Genomic DNA, 16485 nt, shown 5'->3' with positions numbered 1-16485 from the left:
TAGGGTTAGTATCCTGTGGTCTTTGCATTGTCCAGGAAGTAGTAAAATTATTAATCTACTTGAGACTTTGATAAGTCAAGGATGCATATTGTAATCTCTAGGATATTCATTAAAAGAACATTAAAAGAATATATACCTACTAGCTAATGGAGAGGAAATATAGAGGAGGAGGAGGAGGAGGAGGAGGAGTAATAGTAGTAGTAGTAGCCCAAGGAAACTTGATTAATCCAAAAGAAGACAGAAAAGGAACATAGAGTTTGTGGGAATAATAGGAAGCAAATGGTAGGATGATAGATTTACACTCAGGATATCAGTAATTATATTATTATTTATTTATTTTTTAAAATATGGAACGCTTCACGAACTTGCGTGTCATCCTTGCGCAGGAGCCATGCTAATCTTCTCTGTATTGTTCCAATTTTAGTATATGTGCCGCCGAAGCGAGCACAGTAATTATATGATTGATAAATAAAAATGAACTAAAAATTTCAATTAAAAGACAAAGATTGAGAGATTAAAAAAAAAGGTGGATCACAACTCTGTACTGCTTGCAAGGATGCATAAAAGTGGAAGGAAAGTAAAATGGTAGAAAAAGACATATCACTCAAACACTAACCGAAAGAAAACTGGTGTACCTATGTTAATAAAGTGGAATTTAGGGCAGAAAAGCATTATTAGAGATAAAGAGAGACATTTCATAATGATAAAATACTCAATTCAATAGTTCTACATCTGTACGTGCCTAAAAACATGGCCTCAAAATACAGAAAGGAAAAATTGGCAAAACTAACAAAGAATAGACACATCCACAATCATAGTGGGAAGTCCTAATACACTTAATTAACTGGTTGAATAAACAAAGAATCACTTGATGATCTCAATAACACACCTAACAGTCTTGACCTAATTGAGGTCACAGTGGGTTTGCCAGTAGATTAGATACAGTAGGAGAGACCTAGGAGATTGAAAATAACAAATATTGAAAATGAAATACAGAATAAAATGAAATATGAAATAAATAGGACACTGCACCCAATAACTATTATACATGCTTTTTATATACACATGGAACATTTATAAAAATTGCTGATCTATAAAGCAAGTGTTGACAGATTTCAAAAGATTTAAATCAGAGCATCAGACTTATTACAAAGATAGGTTTACTATTTGAAAAATCAATCAGTAGAAATCACTGAGTTAATAGGGTAAAGCAGAAAAATAATGTGATAATGTCAATCGATGTAAAAATTGCCTTTGGTAAAATTCAGCATCTGTTCAAAATGAAATCCCTTAAGACATTATGAGTAAAAGGTAAATTCCTTAATTTGATAGAGATTACTTAGAAAAATCCTATAGCAGACATCATGTTTAATGGTGAAGTGTTGAAAGTTTTCCTCCTGAGACTGGGAATAGAAATAAGTTATTTTCGGGCTTCCCTGGTGGCGCAGTGGTTGAGAGTCTGCCTGCCGATGCAGGGGACACGGGTTCGTGCCCTGGTTTGGGAAGGTCCCACATGCTGCGGAGCGGCTGGGCCTGTGAGCCGTGGCTGCTGAGCCTGCACGTCCGGAGCCTGTGCTCCGCAACGGGAAAGGCCACAGCAGTGAGAGCCCTGTGTACCACAAAAAAAAAAAAAAAAGTTATTTTCACCATTACCACTACTTTATTATTTTATTTAGAGACCCTACCTAGTTCAATATGACAAGAAAAATAAAAGGTACAAGGATCAGAAAGGAATGAATATAACTGTTTTTGTAGATGACATGATTGTGTATGTAGAAAAAAAAATCTCCTTGTAACTTATTGTAATTAATAAATAAGGTTGCAAGATTCAAAGTAACTCTGGACACAATTGCAGTTTTGTGTATCAACAACAAATAGAAAGTGAAATAAAAATATCATTTGTAGTAACATACACAGTCAGATTTTTCAGAATAAATGTAAAGAAATGTAAGGCATCTATACAGGGAAAAAATAAACACTGAGAGAAGTTAAAGGTCTAAATCAATAGATGGATATACCATGTTAATGGATTAGAAGAATCAGTGTTGTAAGATGCTGATTCTTCCCAAATTCAACTATGCCTTCAGTATAGTACTAATCAGAATGCCAGCAGATGTTTTCTTGATGGACTTGACAAACTGATGTTAACATAGGAGTGCAGACAGCAGGGATGGCCAAAATAATTTTGAAGAACAACAAACTGAGCAGACTTACTATACTGGGTAGCAAGACTTACTGTAAAGCTATAGTCATTAAAATAATATGGTTTTAGTAAAAGGCTAGACAAGTTGACCAACCAAGCAAAATAGTCCAGACACAGATCCATTTGTATCTGGACACCTGATTTATCGCACAGGAGGCTCTGCAGGATGGCAGAGAAAGAACAGTCTTTTCAATAAATGTGTTTAGTTAGTTAGATACTCATGTAGGGAAGGGGAAAGAAATGCGACCCTTACACTACACACATTAATTCCAAATCTGTATCAGTCTGGATCAAAGCAGGAGAAAAAAAAAAACAAAGAGTAAATTGAAGGAAAAAGTTTAATATGAACATTTTATGTTTTTGCGGTACGCGGGCCTCTCACTGTTGTGGCCTCTCCCGTTGTGGAGCACAGGCTCTGGACGCGCAGGCTCAGCAGCCATGGCTCAGGGGCCCAGGCGCTCCGCGGCATGTGGGATCTTCCCGGACCGGGGCACGAACCCTCGTCCCCTGCATCGGCAGGCAGACTCTCAACCACTGCGCTACCAGGGAAGCCCTAATATGAACATTTAAAATCGGGTTGTTTGTTCTTTTGATGTTGAGTTGTATGAGCTGTTTATATATTTGGGGTATTAATCCCTTATCAGTCATATTACTTGCAAATATTTTTTCCCACTCAGTAGGTTGTCTTTTCGTTTTGCTGATATAAAACATAATTTTTAAAGAAATGAACATTTTTCACCATAACAGGGAATGGAAGTAATGAGGGATAGGCTCATAAAAAGTGAAGAGAACTCTAAAGGATATAAGCTGCATCCTCTAGAGCTGAGGTAGAGCCCCCAAGGAAGAGTCCCACCCTGCCCAGGGCTGAGACCCAGGCCTCGTCCCCAGGGCAGGCTGTGATGTGAGGCTTACTGCAAGGCGGAGAAGTCGTGGTGGTGTCACACTGGTGGAACTTGATGGAAAGCCGCCCTCTGGAACTTGCCATAAGCCACTCTCCTGTGCGGGAGGAAGGTGCCTCGTGGGGAGACGTCTCACTGGAGGCGCCCTGGGGGAAGCTGCGGGGGGGTGCTGGGCTGTGTGTGCTGCCGTCTCCAGAGGCCTGGGAGGCGGCCCGCACGGCAGGAGCTGAGCGAAGGGGATGCTGCACATGTGGGTGAAGACGCCTGGGCTGTAGGAGGATGCTGTGGAGGAACACACCTAAGTAAGATCATCCGGAAGGAAGGCTCTGTGTAACAGGATGTCAAGGTGGTAGCAGTTTTTTTTTTTTTTTCCCTCTCCTCAGGAATAGGATTATGGTGTCCCTAACCCCTGTATTCGTTCAGCATTTATTTAATAAATGTTAAACATTCTCTCTGTGCCAGACAGCGTATTTGTCACCAGATACATAAGAGAGGACAAAATAGACGTTGAACTTGCTTTTGCCGAGTCTGTGGTCTAGTAGGACAGCCAGCCATTCAGTTGGTCAGTTGAGCTCCTTTTTTCAGACACTGTTCCAGTCCCTGGGGACGTATAGCGTGGTCATCAAGACACAGTTTGCCTTTAAAGGGAAACAGCCATTAAGCAGATAATTGTAAGAATAAGTATGTATTTACAAAATGAAGGTTGTGAAAGGTTGTTCAAGAGCAGAGGACCTAATATAGATCAGAAACCAGGGAAAGACTCCCAGGAAGTGAACTTCTTGTGACGGGAGGGATGGGAGGGTTAGAGAGATCAGTGGTCAGGGAGGGGAGTGTTGTGGACAGAGGCAGGCTTGCGGGAAGGCTCTCCGGGGTGAAGAGACTGGCACGTCTGAAGGAGTGGGAGAGGCAGGGTGGCTGGAGGGCAGGGTGCGCTGAGGGTGGCAGAGGGCAGACAACAGCGGCTCTGTGCCTTCGCCTCCGAGAGGAGCCGGGCTGGAGGCTGGGCGGCTGGGCCGGCGTCTAGAGCAGGTTGGTAGGTGTGAGCGACCTGTGCCGGGAGGGAGAGACCACAGAGAGGAGAGGAGGCCATCATTAACCCAACAAATACACGAGTGTCTCTGTGCCAGGCAGTTTCTAAACTCCTGGAATAGAAAAAACAAAAAAAAAGCCTGTCTGCAGGGAGCTTAATTTCTAAAGGGGAGGATAAAAATAAAATGAGTTGCCAAGTGCATTGTAGGAAAAAAAGTCTATTTACCCGCTTCAGATGCCAGTCGCAAGTCCAGGTTGTCACCTGTGCTGCTGACCGGAGGTTCCATGACCCCCTCCCTCGGGTTCAATTAATTTGCTAGAGTCACTCACAGAACTCAGGGAAGTACTTACTTACTACCACTTTATTAAAGGGCACAGATGAACACCCAGACGAAGAGATACATAGGCCGAGGTCTTGGGAGGGTCCTGAGTGCAGGAGTGTCTGTCCCTGTGGAGTTGGGGTGTGTCACTCTCCCAGTGTGGATGTGTTCACATCCACAATCTGGAAGCTTTCTGAATCCGGTGCTATTGGGGCTTTATGGAGGCTTCCTCTTGATCAATTATTAATTCCGTTTCCAGCCTCCCTCCCTCTCTGAAGAATGGGGGGCGGGGCTGAAAATTCCAAGCTTCTTTTTGTGGCTTGGTCTTTCTGGCGACCAGCCCCCACCCAGAGCCGTGCTGGAGGGCCCCCTCTCCTGCCTCCACCCCCCCCAGCAGGTGGCCTCACTAGAACAAAAGATGCTCTTAGTGCTTTTATCACTTTGAATTTACAAGGGTTTCAGGAGCCCTGTGTCAGGGACAGGTCAAAGACCAAATATGGGAACAAAAGATGTTCTTAACACTTAGGAAATTACCAGGGTTTTAGGAGTTCTCTGCCAGGAACTGGGCCCAGAGACCAGTATATACTTACTATTATCCCACACTGAGGGACCCAAAGGAGATTAGTTGTAGATGAAGATTTATTGTAGGGAAGGTCTGCATGTTGTAGGGATATTAGTACTGATATCCCCAATTCAAATTGCAATTATATTTTCTTTGAAAGGATTTAATTATCCAATTATATTTGGAATTCTTTGAGTTAGCTTTGTTTCATGGCATTAGTTTTGTCCACTCTTTGTTTCTCAGTTGTATTAATATAATTTACAGATCTACTCATCCTTCCAGGCATTACCCAATAGAGAGGTGACTGTTTTTAGTAATTTTAAAATCAAATCAAATTGGAATTATATATTGATTTATATATTGAAATTCTTTTCCAGCCTGTCTTGCTTTAAGCATTATACTGCCTTAAAGTGGTGTGTGTCTGTGTGTATGTATGTGTGTGTATATGTATGTATATGTGTGTACATGTGTGTGTATGTATGTGTGGAGTGTGTGTGTATGGTATGTGTGTGTGTCACTCCCCTCCGCGGGCCCCCCCCCCCCCAAGGAATCACAGATACCTCTTCTCTGTTTTTCTCCCAATGCCAAAATCTGTTGTGGTCATCTTGCATGCCAGTGCATATGTGTGGAGGTGGATGTACATAACTTGCAGAGCATGGAGTTTCTATAAAAATTGTTAACCAGTCCCTTATTGCTTACCCAGTATTCTGCACACCTCTCCAGTTATTTTCTTAGGGCCTGCCGACATAGCAGCTCACCAAAGAGCACAAGCACTTGCCATATTCCCTCTAGAGAGGCACTGATCTGTATGTACTCTCAGTAGCTGAATATGAGAATGTTCGGCTCCCTAAACTCTAACCAACACTAGGGATTATCAGTTTTTTAAATCTTTCTTAGTCCAGTGGGTGAAAAAATTATGTCTTTTAAAAAAATTTTTTTTTGCGGTATGTGGGCCTCTCACTGTTGTGGCCTCTCCCGTTGTGGAGCACAGGCTCCGGACGCGCAGGCTCAGCGGCCATGGCTCACGGGCCCAGCCGCTTTGCGGCATGTGGGATGTTCCCGGACCGGGGCACGAACCTGCGTCCCCTGCATCGGCAGGCGGACTCTCAACCACTGCACCACCAGGGAAGCCCTATGTCTTCTTTTAATTTGCATTTCTTTGTGTGCTCCTGAGATTTAACATGTTTTGGCCACGTGTGTTACTTTTTTGAATTGTCTGTTCATTCTTTTGTTCTTTTTTCTCGTAGATTCTTCACCCTTTTTATTTCTGATTTCTATGTGTTTTTCTTAAAAAAGTGTGTATGTATAATTTTTTCCTGGCTAGAAACCTATATTTCAGTCTTTTTTATTTTTTAAACGGTTCTTTTTTTTAGATGTTGGAGGTAGGAGTTTATTAATTAATTAATTTTTGCTGTGTTGGGTCTTCGTTTCTGTGCAAGGGCTTTCTCTAGTTGGGGCAAGCGGGGGCCACTCTTCATCGCGGTGCGCGGGCCTCTCACTATTGCGGCCTCTCTTGTTGCAGAGCACAGGCTCTAGAGCGCAGGTTCAGTACTTGTGGCTCACGGGCCTAGTTGCTCCGTGGCATGTGGGATCCTCCCAGACCAGGGCTCGAACCCGTGTCCCCTGCATTAGCAGGCAGATTCTCAACCACTGCGCCACCAGGGAAGCCCTATATTTCAGTCTTAATTGTCTTCGTTGCGTCCTCACGCCAGTCCTGTGAGTCACGCCTTCAAACTTTGACTCTTTCTGGCCTTGACAGCATACCTAGGAAAGGTTTCCTTACCCCAGTTATTAATTATTCTCCCTGGATTTTCTTCTTTGTTTTGAATTTTTATCCTTAGATGTTTAATACACATAGACATTTTGTATATATTGGCAGAGTGAGGTAGAGCTTCTTATTTATTTTTTCTCCCCAAATAGATGCTTATTACTGAATCATTGATCCTTTCCTACTGATTTGAAATGTTGCCTTTACCTTGTGCTAAATTTCCACAAATACACGGTTTTGTATCTGGATGCTCTCTGTTCATTGATCTGCTTATCTTATGCCTGCATCAAGTACCACATTGTTCTTTCCTTTTTCTTTTTTTGTCCCTTACACATTGATTTAGTTTTTGTTGATCTGACTTAGTGTGAAGAGAAAATTGTTGCTCCTATTCTATCCTTAAAAATCTAGCAGAAGTGAGGTTTGGCTTTGTAGTAGAGGTTCATTTGTTTCTCTAAGTTTAGGTGACAATCTTTCTGTCTTTTTTTTTTCCTTTTGGCAGCAGAAGTTGTGGGTTGATGAAGAAAACTAATTTAAAGCAGCTTTTCTTGCCACTGAAAATAGAATTGAAATAATCTGTAATTTTCATTTCTTTAGCCATTGTTTCTCAGCTTTTCTCACATCTTAGAACACATCAAAAATAAAAGTATTTATAAGGCATATGGGATTAATGGATGAGTACTCTTGAGATCAGAGACCACTGGTCCGGGGTCTGGGTGGCCCAGGCCCCCTTGCAGAGCATGAGGGGATCAACATCTGTGACTTGTGTGTGTTGTGACACACATCATTAGGGACGTGTTTGGAAAGTGCTGATCTAGGTTAAAGTATCCAGCTTCAAATATTTTTCATTGTAAATCATTATAGCTTGATATGAATTTAACATTCTGAGACTCAGACTCCTTTTTAAAAAGTTTTAATTGTGCTAAGATGTATATAACGTAAAATTTACCATCTTAACTATTTTAAAGTATACAGTTCCTTGGCATTAAATAAATTCACACTGTTGTGCAACTAACTCCCTGTTCCCTTCTCCCTCCAGCCCTGGCAGACACCTTGCTACTTCCTGTCTCTCTGAATGTGATAACTCTAAGTGCCTCATATAAGTGGGATTGTACAGCGTTTGTCTTTTTGTGACTGGCTTATTTCTCTTAGCATAATGTCCTCAAGAGTCATCCACATGTCATTTCCTTCCTTTTTAAAGGCTGAATAATATTTCATTATGTATATACCACACTGTTTATCCATTCATCCATCGATAGACGCCTAGGTTGCCTCCACCTTTAGGTGTTGTGAGTAATGTTGCTGTGACCATGGGTGTGCAAATCTGAGAGCCAGACTTCTTGTAAGAGTTTTTCCTCATTTTTTTCACCTCTTACTCAGCTATTCCAGTCTGAATTTAATTCCCATTCTTCTTCTGAAAGCTGTTTCATAGATCACTAGTGATCTCAGAATTGTTAAAGATAAGGAGCATTTTCCAGGGCTTACTTGATTTCTCAGACATATTCACACAGGTTGACCGTGCTTTTCCCTTGGCCTCTGGGCTGGCATATGCACCCCTGGGTTCTTCTGCCCCGTGTTGGATGTTCCATCTTGCTCTCTTCTACCAGCACCTAAGGGGGGATTTCCTCAGGGCTTGAGACTAGACCTTCTTCTTGTGTGACTGGTAAACGTGGATATTTCTCAGGAAGCAGCCGAGGCCCTTCACCTCCTGATATCCACTTTTGCTCTCAGTGACCCTGCCCACTCCCATAGTTTCAGCCTGCCGAGGGCTCCTGCATTTGTTTTGAGCTCAGCTCTCTCTGCCGAGGGCCCCACCAGAGCTGCCCACCTGGTATCTGATTCCTCCAGTGCAGGATCTTGTCCTGTTTCATGTGTCTGAAATGAGCTTGTGGTCTTCCCGTCTGTCTCTCCTGTCTCAATAAAGGGCACCTCCCAGGTGCTTAAGTCAGACCAGGGGGCCAGTTTTAAGATAAACTTTTACATTTAGAGTAGTTTTAGATTTACAGGAAAGTTGCAAGAATATTACAGAGTTCCTGTGTACCACACACCCAGTGTCCCCTAATAACATTAGAGTGGTACGTTCATCCCAGCCAGTAACCAGTACTGATATAGGATTATAAGCTAAACTCCACACATTCTTCATATTTCCTTAGTTTTCCCCTGATGTCCTTTTCTGCTCCAGGACCCCATCCAGGAGGCCACCTGACATTTAGTCATCATGTCTCCTCAGGCTCCTCCGGACTGTGACAGTTTCTCAGACTTCCCTTGTTTTTGGTGACCTTGACAGATCAGGTATTTGTTGATGTCCTTCAGTTTGGGTTCGTCTGCTGTTTTGCTTGTGATTAGGCTGGGATTATGGGTTTTGGGAAGGAAGACCTTGAAGGTGCAGAGCCCTTCTCGTCTCATCTTATCAGGGGTGCCTGCTATCAACAGGACTTCTCACTGTGATGCTCTTAACCTCCATCACCTGGCTGAGGCAGTGCTTATCAGTTTTCTCCAATCTAGAGTTACTATTTTTTTCCTCTCAGAGGTCATTTTTTCTTTTTTTGTTACAGCACAACTTATATATTTCAACTGGACAAAAAATTAGTATCATTTACAGTATCTTAAGATAAACTGCCTTTGAATGGGAGCTTCCTTTTCAGTACTTTGAGGTCTACAAGACGTATCTAGAAAATTTACTACCGTGGAAAACGAAGACTGCTTAAATCGAATGGGGGGTAGGGGAGGGCCTGTGGTTTTTCTTTTTGATTAATTGCTGTAACACCGTCCATCAGGAGGCTGAGGGAGTTTCATATTTTCTTTAGACATCATTAGGTGCCGAAGCTCTTGCAGGACAACTTTGATGCTATATGAATTCTGCCATTTTGCTAGCACTGATTTGGCTCTTGGGTCCACTACTCCATTAGAACTATTAACTCCATTCATATTAATTTTTGTTACAGATCTTACACAGGGGGGTGCTTCTGGGTATTTAGGTCCACATTCTATTTTAAGGCTGTATATTCGGTTTTCATAAATTGTCCGAGCCTGTGGTGGCTGCCATCTTGCATTGCTGTCGCTCCTCAGAGGTCATTTTTGACACCTCCTTCATCTTTTATGTATTGAATCCAAGACTACTAGCTCTATTTCCAAATAAATTTCCAGTCTAAATCACTCTTTACAGCCACCTCTCCAGTCCAGGCCACAATTACCTGTGCCCAGACGGCTTCTAGAGATCTCCTGGCCCCTGTCCCTACTTGCACCCTTGCCCGCTCCCAACCCAGTCTCCGCCCAGATGCCGGAGTGGTTTTTTAAAAATGCCAGTTGGATTATGGTACCCCATTTCTCTTGAATAATTTTCCATCGTATACTTAAGATACCGTCCAACTTCTCAACATGGTCCTCAAGGCCTGTGTAATCTTGTCTGTCACCCCTCCGGCCTCCTGCCTGGCCTCTCTCCCCTTGTTCTCTGTTCTCTCCCCGAGTTCCTTCTACACTCATGTTCTTCCTCCCACGTTGCCTTTTACGTGTCGTTTTTTCTTCTTCTTAGAATATGGTCCCTCTCCACCTTGTCATCTTCCAGATCTCAGCTAAACATTATTTCCCCAGGGAAAATTGCCTGACCCCCTAGCAGAATTGATGAGGTACCCTTGCTGTGTATTTCCGTAGCATCCTGCACTCTGCTCATGGTGCTTGAAATGACTTGTTCTGTATCTGAATCCTCGCCTCAGTGGCTAAGATAGACAAAGCTGGGACGTCTTCTCTGCTCTTCATCACACGTCCCGGGCACCTGGCAACCGAGCCTGCCCCATGGTTAGGTGCTCAATATACATTTGTTGAACGAATGAGTTTGTCTTTAAGTTAAATTAGTGAGTAGAACTGCAGAGTGGAAAATCATTACTCTTCCTTTTTTTGTGTGCAAGTTCTTGCACAGAACTTGCAAACAGAGAGCATCTCTCCTCCAGGAGACTGGAGGATGGTGTGGACCCACCTGGGCAGTTTTTCTTTTCTCTTCTTTAAAGTAAATAAATAAATAAAACATTAAATATTTTTGTAAATAAATAAAATTATTTTTGGCTGCTTTGGGTCTTCATTGCTGCGCGCAGGCTTTCTCTAGTTGTGGTGAGGGGGGCTACTCTTCGTTGTGGTGCGCGGGCTTCTCATTGCGGTGGCTTCTCTTGTTGCGGAGCATGGGCTCTAGGCGCGGGCTTCAGTAGTTGTGGCTCGAGGGTTCTAGGCGTGCGGGCTTAAGTAGTTGTGGTGTGTGGGCTCAGTAGTTGTAGCTCGTGGGTTCTAGAGCACAGGCTCAGTAGTTGTGGTGCATGGGCTTAGTTGCTCCGTGGCATGTGGGATCTTCCTGGACCAGAGCTTGAACCCGTGTCCTCTGCATTGGCAGGTGGATTCTTAACCACTGTGCCACCAGGGAAGTCCTGGGCAGTTTTTCTTAAAGTGAGGATTGTGGACTGTACTAGTCAGACTCACCTGGGGTTTTACTAATGCAGATTGTTTAGCTCCTCTTTTGATGTACTAAACTGTAATCTCTTAGGGGAAGGACTTGAGAACTATTTTTACAAATGACTTGGTTTAAATAGGGGATTCTTATTCATCTGAAGCTTGAGAATCAATGACTAGAGGAAGTGGGAAATGTTGGAGTCTAATCGTTCTGACTGTCACTGTAGGAAGCCAGTAGAGCAATTAAAGTAAGCACTGCGTTGTAGGTTAGTAAACTTAAAAACAGGTCATGTAGAAATAAAGTCAGCAGTGGGTGGGTCTGTTTCGCTTTTGTTTTATTTCTTATAAATTTGTGTTTGGGGAAATTTGGCATGTATTGTATTATTCTTTTTCCCTAGTGGGGATAGTACCTGAAAGGAACGGGTCTCAGTTGTGATAGAGTTGACAATATAAATGCTAAATCTGAGGAAGAAATTTAAGAATATTTGGTGAATTTGCATATCATTTGCAAAGCTAGGAGTGTGTCTAAAGCTGATTTTTCAAGTCTCTTAGAGAAACTGTCATACTGTGCCTTGATTTTCAGTTTAGAAACTGTGGTAATTTCAGGTTTGCGGCTAATGTGAAAGCTAGTAATCAGTATCAAACGTTTTAAATTTATAATATTTATGTATTTATTTATGCATTTATTTTATTTTATTAAAATTTTAAAATATATATATACATACACACTTAAAAATTTTTTTCCAGTTTCTTTGCCCAGTTTTAATTAATTTATTTTTATATATACATCTTTATTGGAGTGTAATTGCTTTACAATGTTGTGTCAATTTCTGCTGTACAACAGTGAATCAGCTATATGCATACATATATCCCCATATCCCCTCCCTCTTGAGCCTCCCTCCCACCCCTCTAGGTCGTCACAAAGCACTGAGCTGATCTCCCTGTGCTATATGCATTTATTTTAAACAGTGAGATTACTTTTATTATTTCACCTAAGAAGACCAGAACCAGGTGGTTCCAGAATTGGTTGGTTCAGTGGCTTGGAAGGTGGCTCCCACTGTCTCCCCTGTGACTCTTGGCTTCTTCTGCATGGTGGCTACAGCATGGCTGTGTGGTTTAAAGTGTGCAGGGAGAGGGCAAAGCCCCTGCCTTTTGACCGCCCCCCATTCTTCAAAAAAATTTTTTTTTAACTAAAAATACTTGATTAATCCAAAAGAAGGCAGAAAGGAAGAGCAAAGGAACAAAGAACACAGGAAATAAATAGAAAACAGCAGGATGGTTCACTAAAACCCAACCATATCTGATTAAAAGGTGGGAGATTGACAGACAAGATTTAAGAGAGCAGGACCCTTTAATTCTTCTTGAACTTTGTTCTGGGATGCAACTAAGTTACTTTTAAGCAGTTTGAACCTTAAGGTTTTGCTTTGTTAGGTGGGTCTGCAGTAGTGCTCAGTCTAAGGCTAATTTTTTCTCCACTCCTGAGGCCTTCTACACAGTGCTTGAGTACTCTGCCCAATGCTTGGTGAATTTAGAGTTTTTCAGTCTCTGACCCCATTCTTAAATAGCTTTTTTGAGGTATAATTGGCATATAATAAATTGCACATACTTTTGAGAAGTGTGCACATGCACACACCCCATGGCCATCACCATTCCACCAGAATGAGTGTATCCATCACTCTTAAGGGTTCCCTTGTGCTCATGGCAGCCCCTTCCTCCCACTTGCTTTCTCCTTTTGTGAAATCTTGGAAGCTATTAGGGAAAAAATTATATTGTTGAGGATAAAGTCCTAGGTAGAAAGGTATTTAACTTGTAGTTTTAGCTTTTGTTTTCTTTTTGAGGATTGTGGTGGAAATAATATGATGATTGATTGTAGGTGTATGTTGCTGTATCATTTATAAAATGTTTTGAGAAACAGGCACATATTTTAGAACAGACTATCTTTGAGAAGCTTGACAGAGGAAATATATTTTCAGAAAGGTTGAAAAAAATGGCAGAGATGGTGTCTGTTGTGGGAAGGGGGTCAGGGACGGGGTACCTCTTGCTGGCTGTGCTGCCCTGGGCCCCACTTGGAGGAGCCACAAACATGGAGACCAAATGCTTTTATTTTCTTGGTTTTTCAGCCAGGCCGTATTTCTAATATGCTGAAGAAACTAACAAATTCTAACATGGAAGGGTAAAAGAAATACAGTCCCCACGCAACGGAAGGGTATACTTAGCTCAAGTGCATTTTATTCTAGTGAATTACCTGTTGTATTGAGTGACGTTTTGGTGATTTATTTATTTATGTTTATAGATTAAAGTTTTTTTCTGCCTCATCACTATAATAAACTTTTGGCTGGACATTTCTCCCTTTACTCTCTGAATACACTTGATGAGATTAGTTTCTGCTTCAGAGAGCATTATATTGTTGAGTTAATAGCCATTTTGTAAAGAATTAGTAAAATATATAGGGCTCTATTTTAATGGGTTTCTTCAACTGTCTCGTAGCTTCTCTGACTCTCTGAATTTTCTTGGCTCTTTATTTTTTTATTTCTTTCTGGTTCTTCTATGTGTTTTGAAAGTAATATGCTTGAGGTGAGAATGGCAGCATTTCTGTCATGATTTAACCGTGTTAGAAATGACGTTCTTTGTTCTATGTCTGCTTAGTTGAGAAATGAACCAATTCTCTTTGCTTATAAATGCTGGCTGGTCCTTGGCCCAAAATAAAAAAAACCCCAAACCCAAAAACCAACAACCATAAACAAAAAACACCAAACCAAAGCAAAAAGCGCAAAAAACAACCCCCCAAAAACTTAGAGTACAAATTGAGCATGTTGGAAAACATATCCCTACAAAAAGTTGTCAGGAAGTGAGAGCATAATATGGGTGAGAATTTCCCTGGCAAAGTCTTCTTTGCTAGAACTCCAGTGACTTGTTGGTCTTGTGAAAGTGAAACTTGGTGTGTCTCTTATTTCAGTAACATAACTCACCAGTGCTGTGGTACAGTTTTCTTTCCGGTTTTAGCTTGAGGGTAGGGTATACTAGTTATGCTCCTAAGGTTTTAGGAGTTAGTAGGGTTTTTGAGCATTCCCTGTTTAGTTCAGTTACTGCTTGTCATTTGAAGAGGACTCTCCTTCTCTACCCCTTGATGTAAAAGTGCTAGTTCTGCCACTTAGGATTTGTTTTGGGTTAAAGAACCCCCCTCCGCCTACACCCTGAATCTTTGCATGTATTGGTATGTATGAATCCCGTTCATTCGTAGTCCTTGAGGCACTCTGTCTGGGGCCCAGGAATGGGGCTAGTAGAATGTTCTGTTTCCTACATTTCAGCTTGGGCCAGCCCTTCGGGAAAAAGCAAAAAGCTCCTCAGGTCCCATAGCCTCTAGAATTTGGAGCAGAACTGTTGCTTCAACAGACTTCCGGTTAAGTAGGCAGGTGTCAGACTGTTTCTGTGGGAAGAAGGATGTGTGTCCCAGATACCTGCCTCCACGAAGGGGCTCTGGCCTCAGCTCTTCGTTGTTGCGGCTGAATCCGTGCTCCCCAGTTGTGCTGGCCCCTGGCTGTTTCTAGCCCTCTTATTACTTATTAAATTATATTCTAGGATCCTTGAATAGTAGGGACGTGGTAAACTCCTTCCTGGTAGCCCTTCCCTTCTTCCACCCCAAATAGCAAACACATTTGAAAACATTAGCTGAAATCCTTCATATTACAGATTTTCTTAAATCACCTAAAATGTTACCATTACTGGCACAAATTTATTCAAATTGTTGGAACTCCTAAGTGCCTAGGTGGGGAGTGTTCTGTTTGTTTTGTGTTTATTACTTAGATTATATTCATTTCCGTGAAATTATTTGTGGGAATTTCTTTGGTTGTAATGCTTTCAGGTCCTCAAAGAGCAGTTCCTTCTATTTGGGGATCACATCATGTTGGCATAGGCTGGTGTGTGCAACTTTTGGCAGGGCTTAAGCTAGTAGAAAATTTGGGCTAACACATTTTTTTTCTGAGTCGGTGAATTTTAGAAATGATTTAGAATTTCGAGAAGCATCTATAAGTATTCTCCTCTTGTTGTCCAGAAGTTTTTTAATAAATACATGTGTTTTGATAATGAAGGGGTACATATATTTGATCTGAATATACTTTTTCTCATTTTTAATAGGAAATATTTTAATAAAACAAAACTTGGCTAATGGTATACTTGCTGGCTTCTTGCCTTTTCTTACAAACGTGCTAAAGTGGTCTGAATAACAGTTACTAAAACAACATATGCCTTGTTTTGATGGGGTATCGATTCCTTCTATAGTGTTCAAAATTGCTTGCATGCCTCCCAGCAACAAATACGTATGTGACAGACTTTACATGAGATGAGCATCCCAGATAAATGAAATGCTAGTTTACTTTTGAGTAGCTCTGGAACTTAAAAAGAAAGTTGTTTTTTAGAAATGTGGCCTTGAGGCGCTAACACACTTGTGTCTAGTGCATGAAGCTCTGCAAGTTATTTTTTAACAAAACCTAATGGGGGAACAAAATCTTTATAGAGTTTATTTATTGATTGCTCTAAGCCACCAGAAAGAGTATTCTGTTCCTCTTAATAAAATCTTTTGGGGCAGTTGTCTATATTTTAATATGGAAGTATTTGGGGAATTTGATTTTATCAGGGTAAACTCAAATGTTAGATATTGTAAGATTGAAACTAAGCTAGGAGACTGGAAGAACGAATGGTACTTAAAGTTCTTTTTGGCTAGTGGTGCTCTCGTTTACCCTCGTAGATGGAGAGGCGTTATTTCTATTGTTGCCTGTCCAGCAACAAGTAAGGAATTTGGATCCTGAAATCAGGACAGTGTAGGCTGCTCAAGTTTAGTTTCAGAGATGAGACTAAAGATCACTAATAGTAGTCATTTTATTTACTAGTGAAAGGAATATGGAAATTATTTACCGTAACTCCTAATCGTTATGCTTGCTGTTGCCGCAAAGTTAATAAGTATGTTTGTCATGATATCCGTGGTGGCCACATGATGCAAAACAAAACCTTAGCCCTTTCTGTCCTTTTAAGGTTTATTAATGTCCTTTTTGGTTTGTTAATGAGGGAGATGAGTAAATAATAACAGGAAATTGAGGCCTAAACTGTCATATACTCTTTTTCTGTTGTTAAGATATTGCTGGTGTCAAGCTTCTATTAATTCTGTGTAATTCCAGTGGAGACAGCAAGTTATTTTGCTTAAAATGTCGTCCCCCCCCCCGCACCAACCCCGTCCCGCAGTGAGAGTTGAATGTGAGAACAGATCTTAATAGATATAG

The 16485-nt window shown here is 41.5% G+C and overlaps 2 protein-coding genes and 1 non-coding gene across 21 annotated transcripts in view; 1 reads left to right on the top strand and 2 right to left on the bottom strand.

The window, feature by feature from the left end:
* Positions 1-16485, top strand: part of CAMTA1 (calmodulin binding transcription activator 1) — an 894219-nt gene that overhangs the window by 70631 nt on the left and 807103 nt on the right. The gene's annotated exons all lie outside the window — the stretch shown is intronic.
* Positions 342-448, bottom strand: LOC117202407 (U6 spliceosomal RNA). Its single transcript, XR_004484746.1, has one exon. It is a non-coding gene; the product is annotated as a U6 spliceosomal RNA (small nuclear RNA).
* Positions 9326-13297, bottom strand: LOC105748125 (ubiquitin-conjugating enzyme E2 variant 1-like). The gene is made up of 2 exons (XM_049716385.1): positions 13248-13297; positions 9326-9839 (listed from the first exon to the last, which is right to left on the bottom strand). Exons 1-2 carry the CDS (start codon positions 13295-13297, stop codon positions 9530-9532), a joined length of 360 nt encoding a protein of 119 aa, XP_049572342.1. The 3' UTR covers positions 9326-9529.

The sequence above is a fragment of the Orcinus orca genome, chromosome 1 (assembly GCF_937001465.1).
Source record: "Orcinus orca chromosome 1, mOrcOrc1.1, whole genome shotgun sequence".
NCBI classification, from domain to species: domain Eukaryota; kingdom Metazoa; phylum Chordata; class Mammalia; order Artiodactyla; family Delphinidae; genus Orcinus; species Orcinus orca.
The sequence above is the reverse complement of the archived record's forward strand: the minus strand, read 5'-3'. Positions and strand labels throughout refer to the sequence as shown.

Bases quoted from the DNA above. Each gene is read 5' to 3' on its own strand.
- LOC105748125 (XM_049716385.1), bottom strand. From the start codon at position 13,297: ATGTTTGTGGCTCCTCCAAGTGGGGCCCAGGGCAGCACAGCCAGCAAG. The intron at 9,840-13,247 runs GTACCCCGTCCC...ACCTCTGAGGAG, and splicing joins GGCAGCACAGCCAGCAAGAG to CGACAGCAATGCAAGATGGC.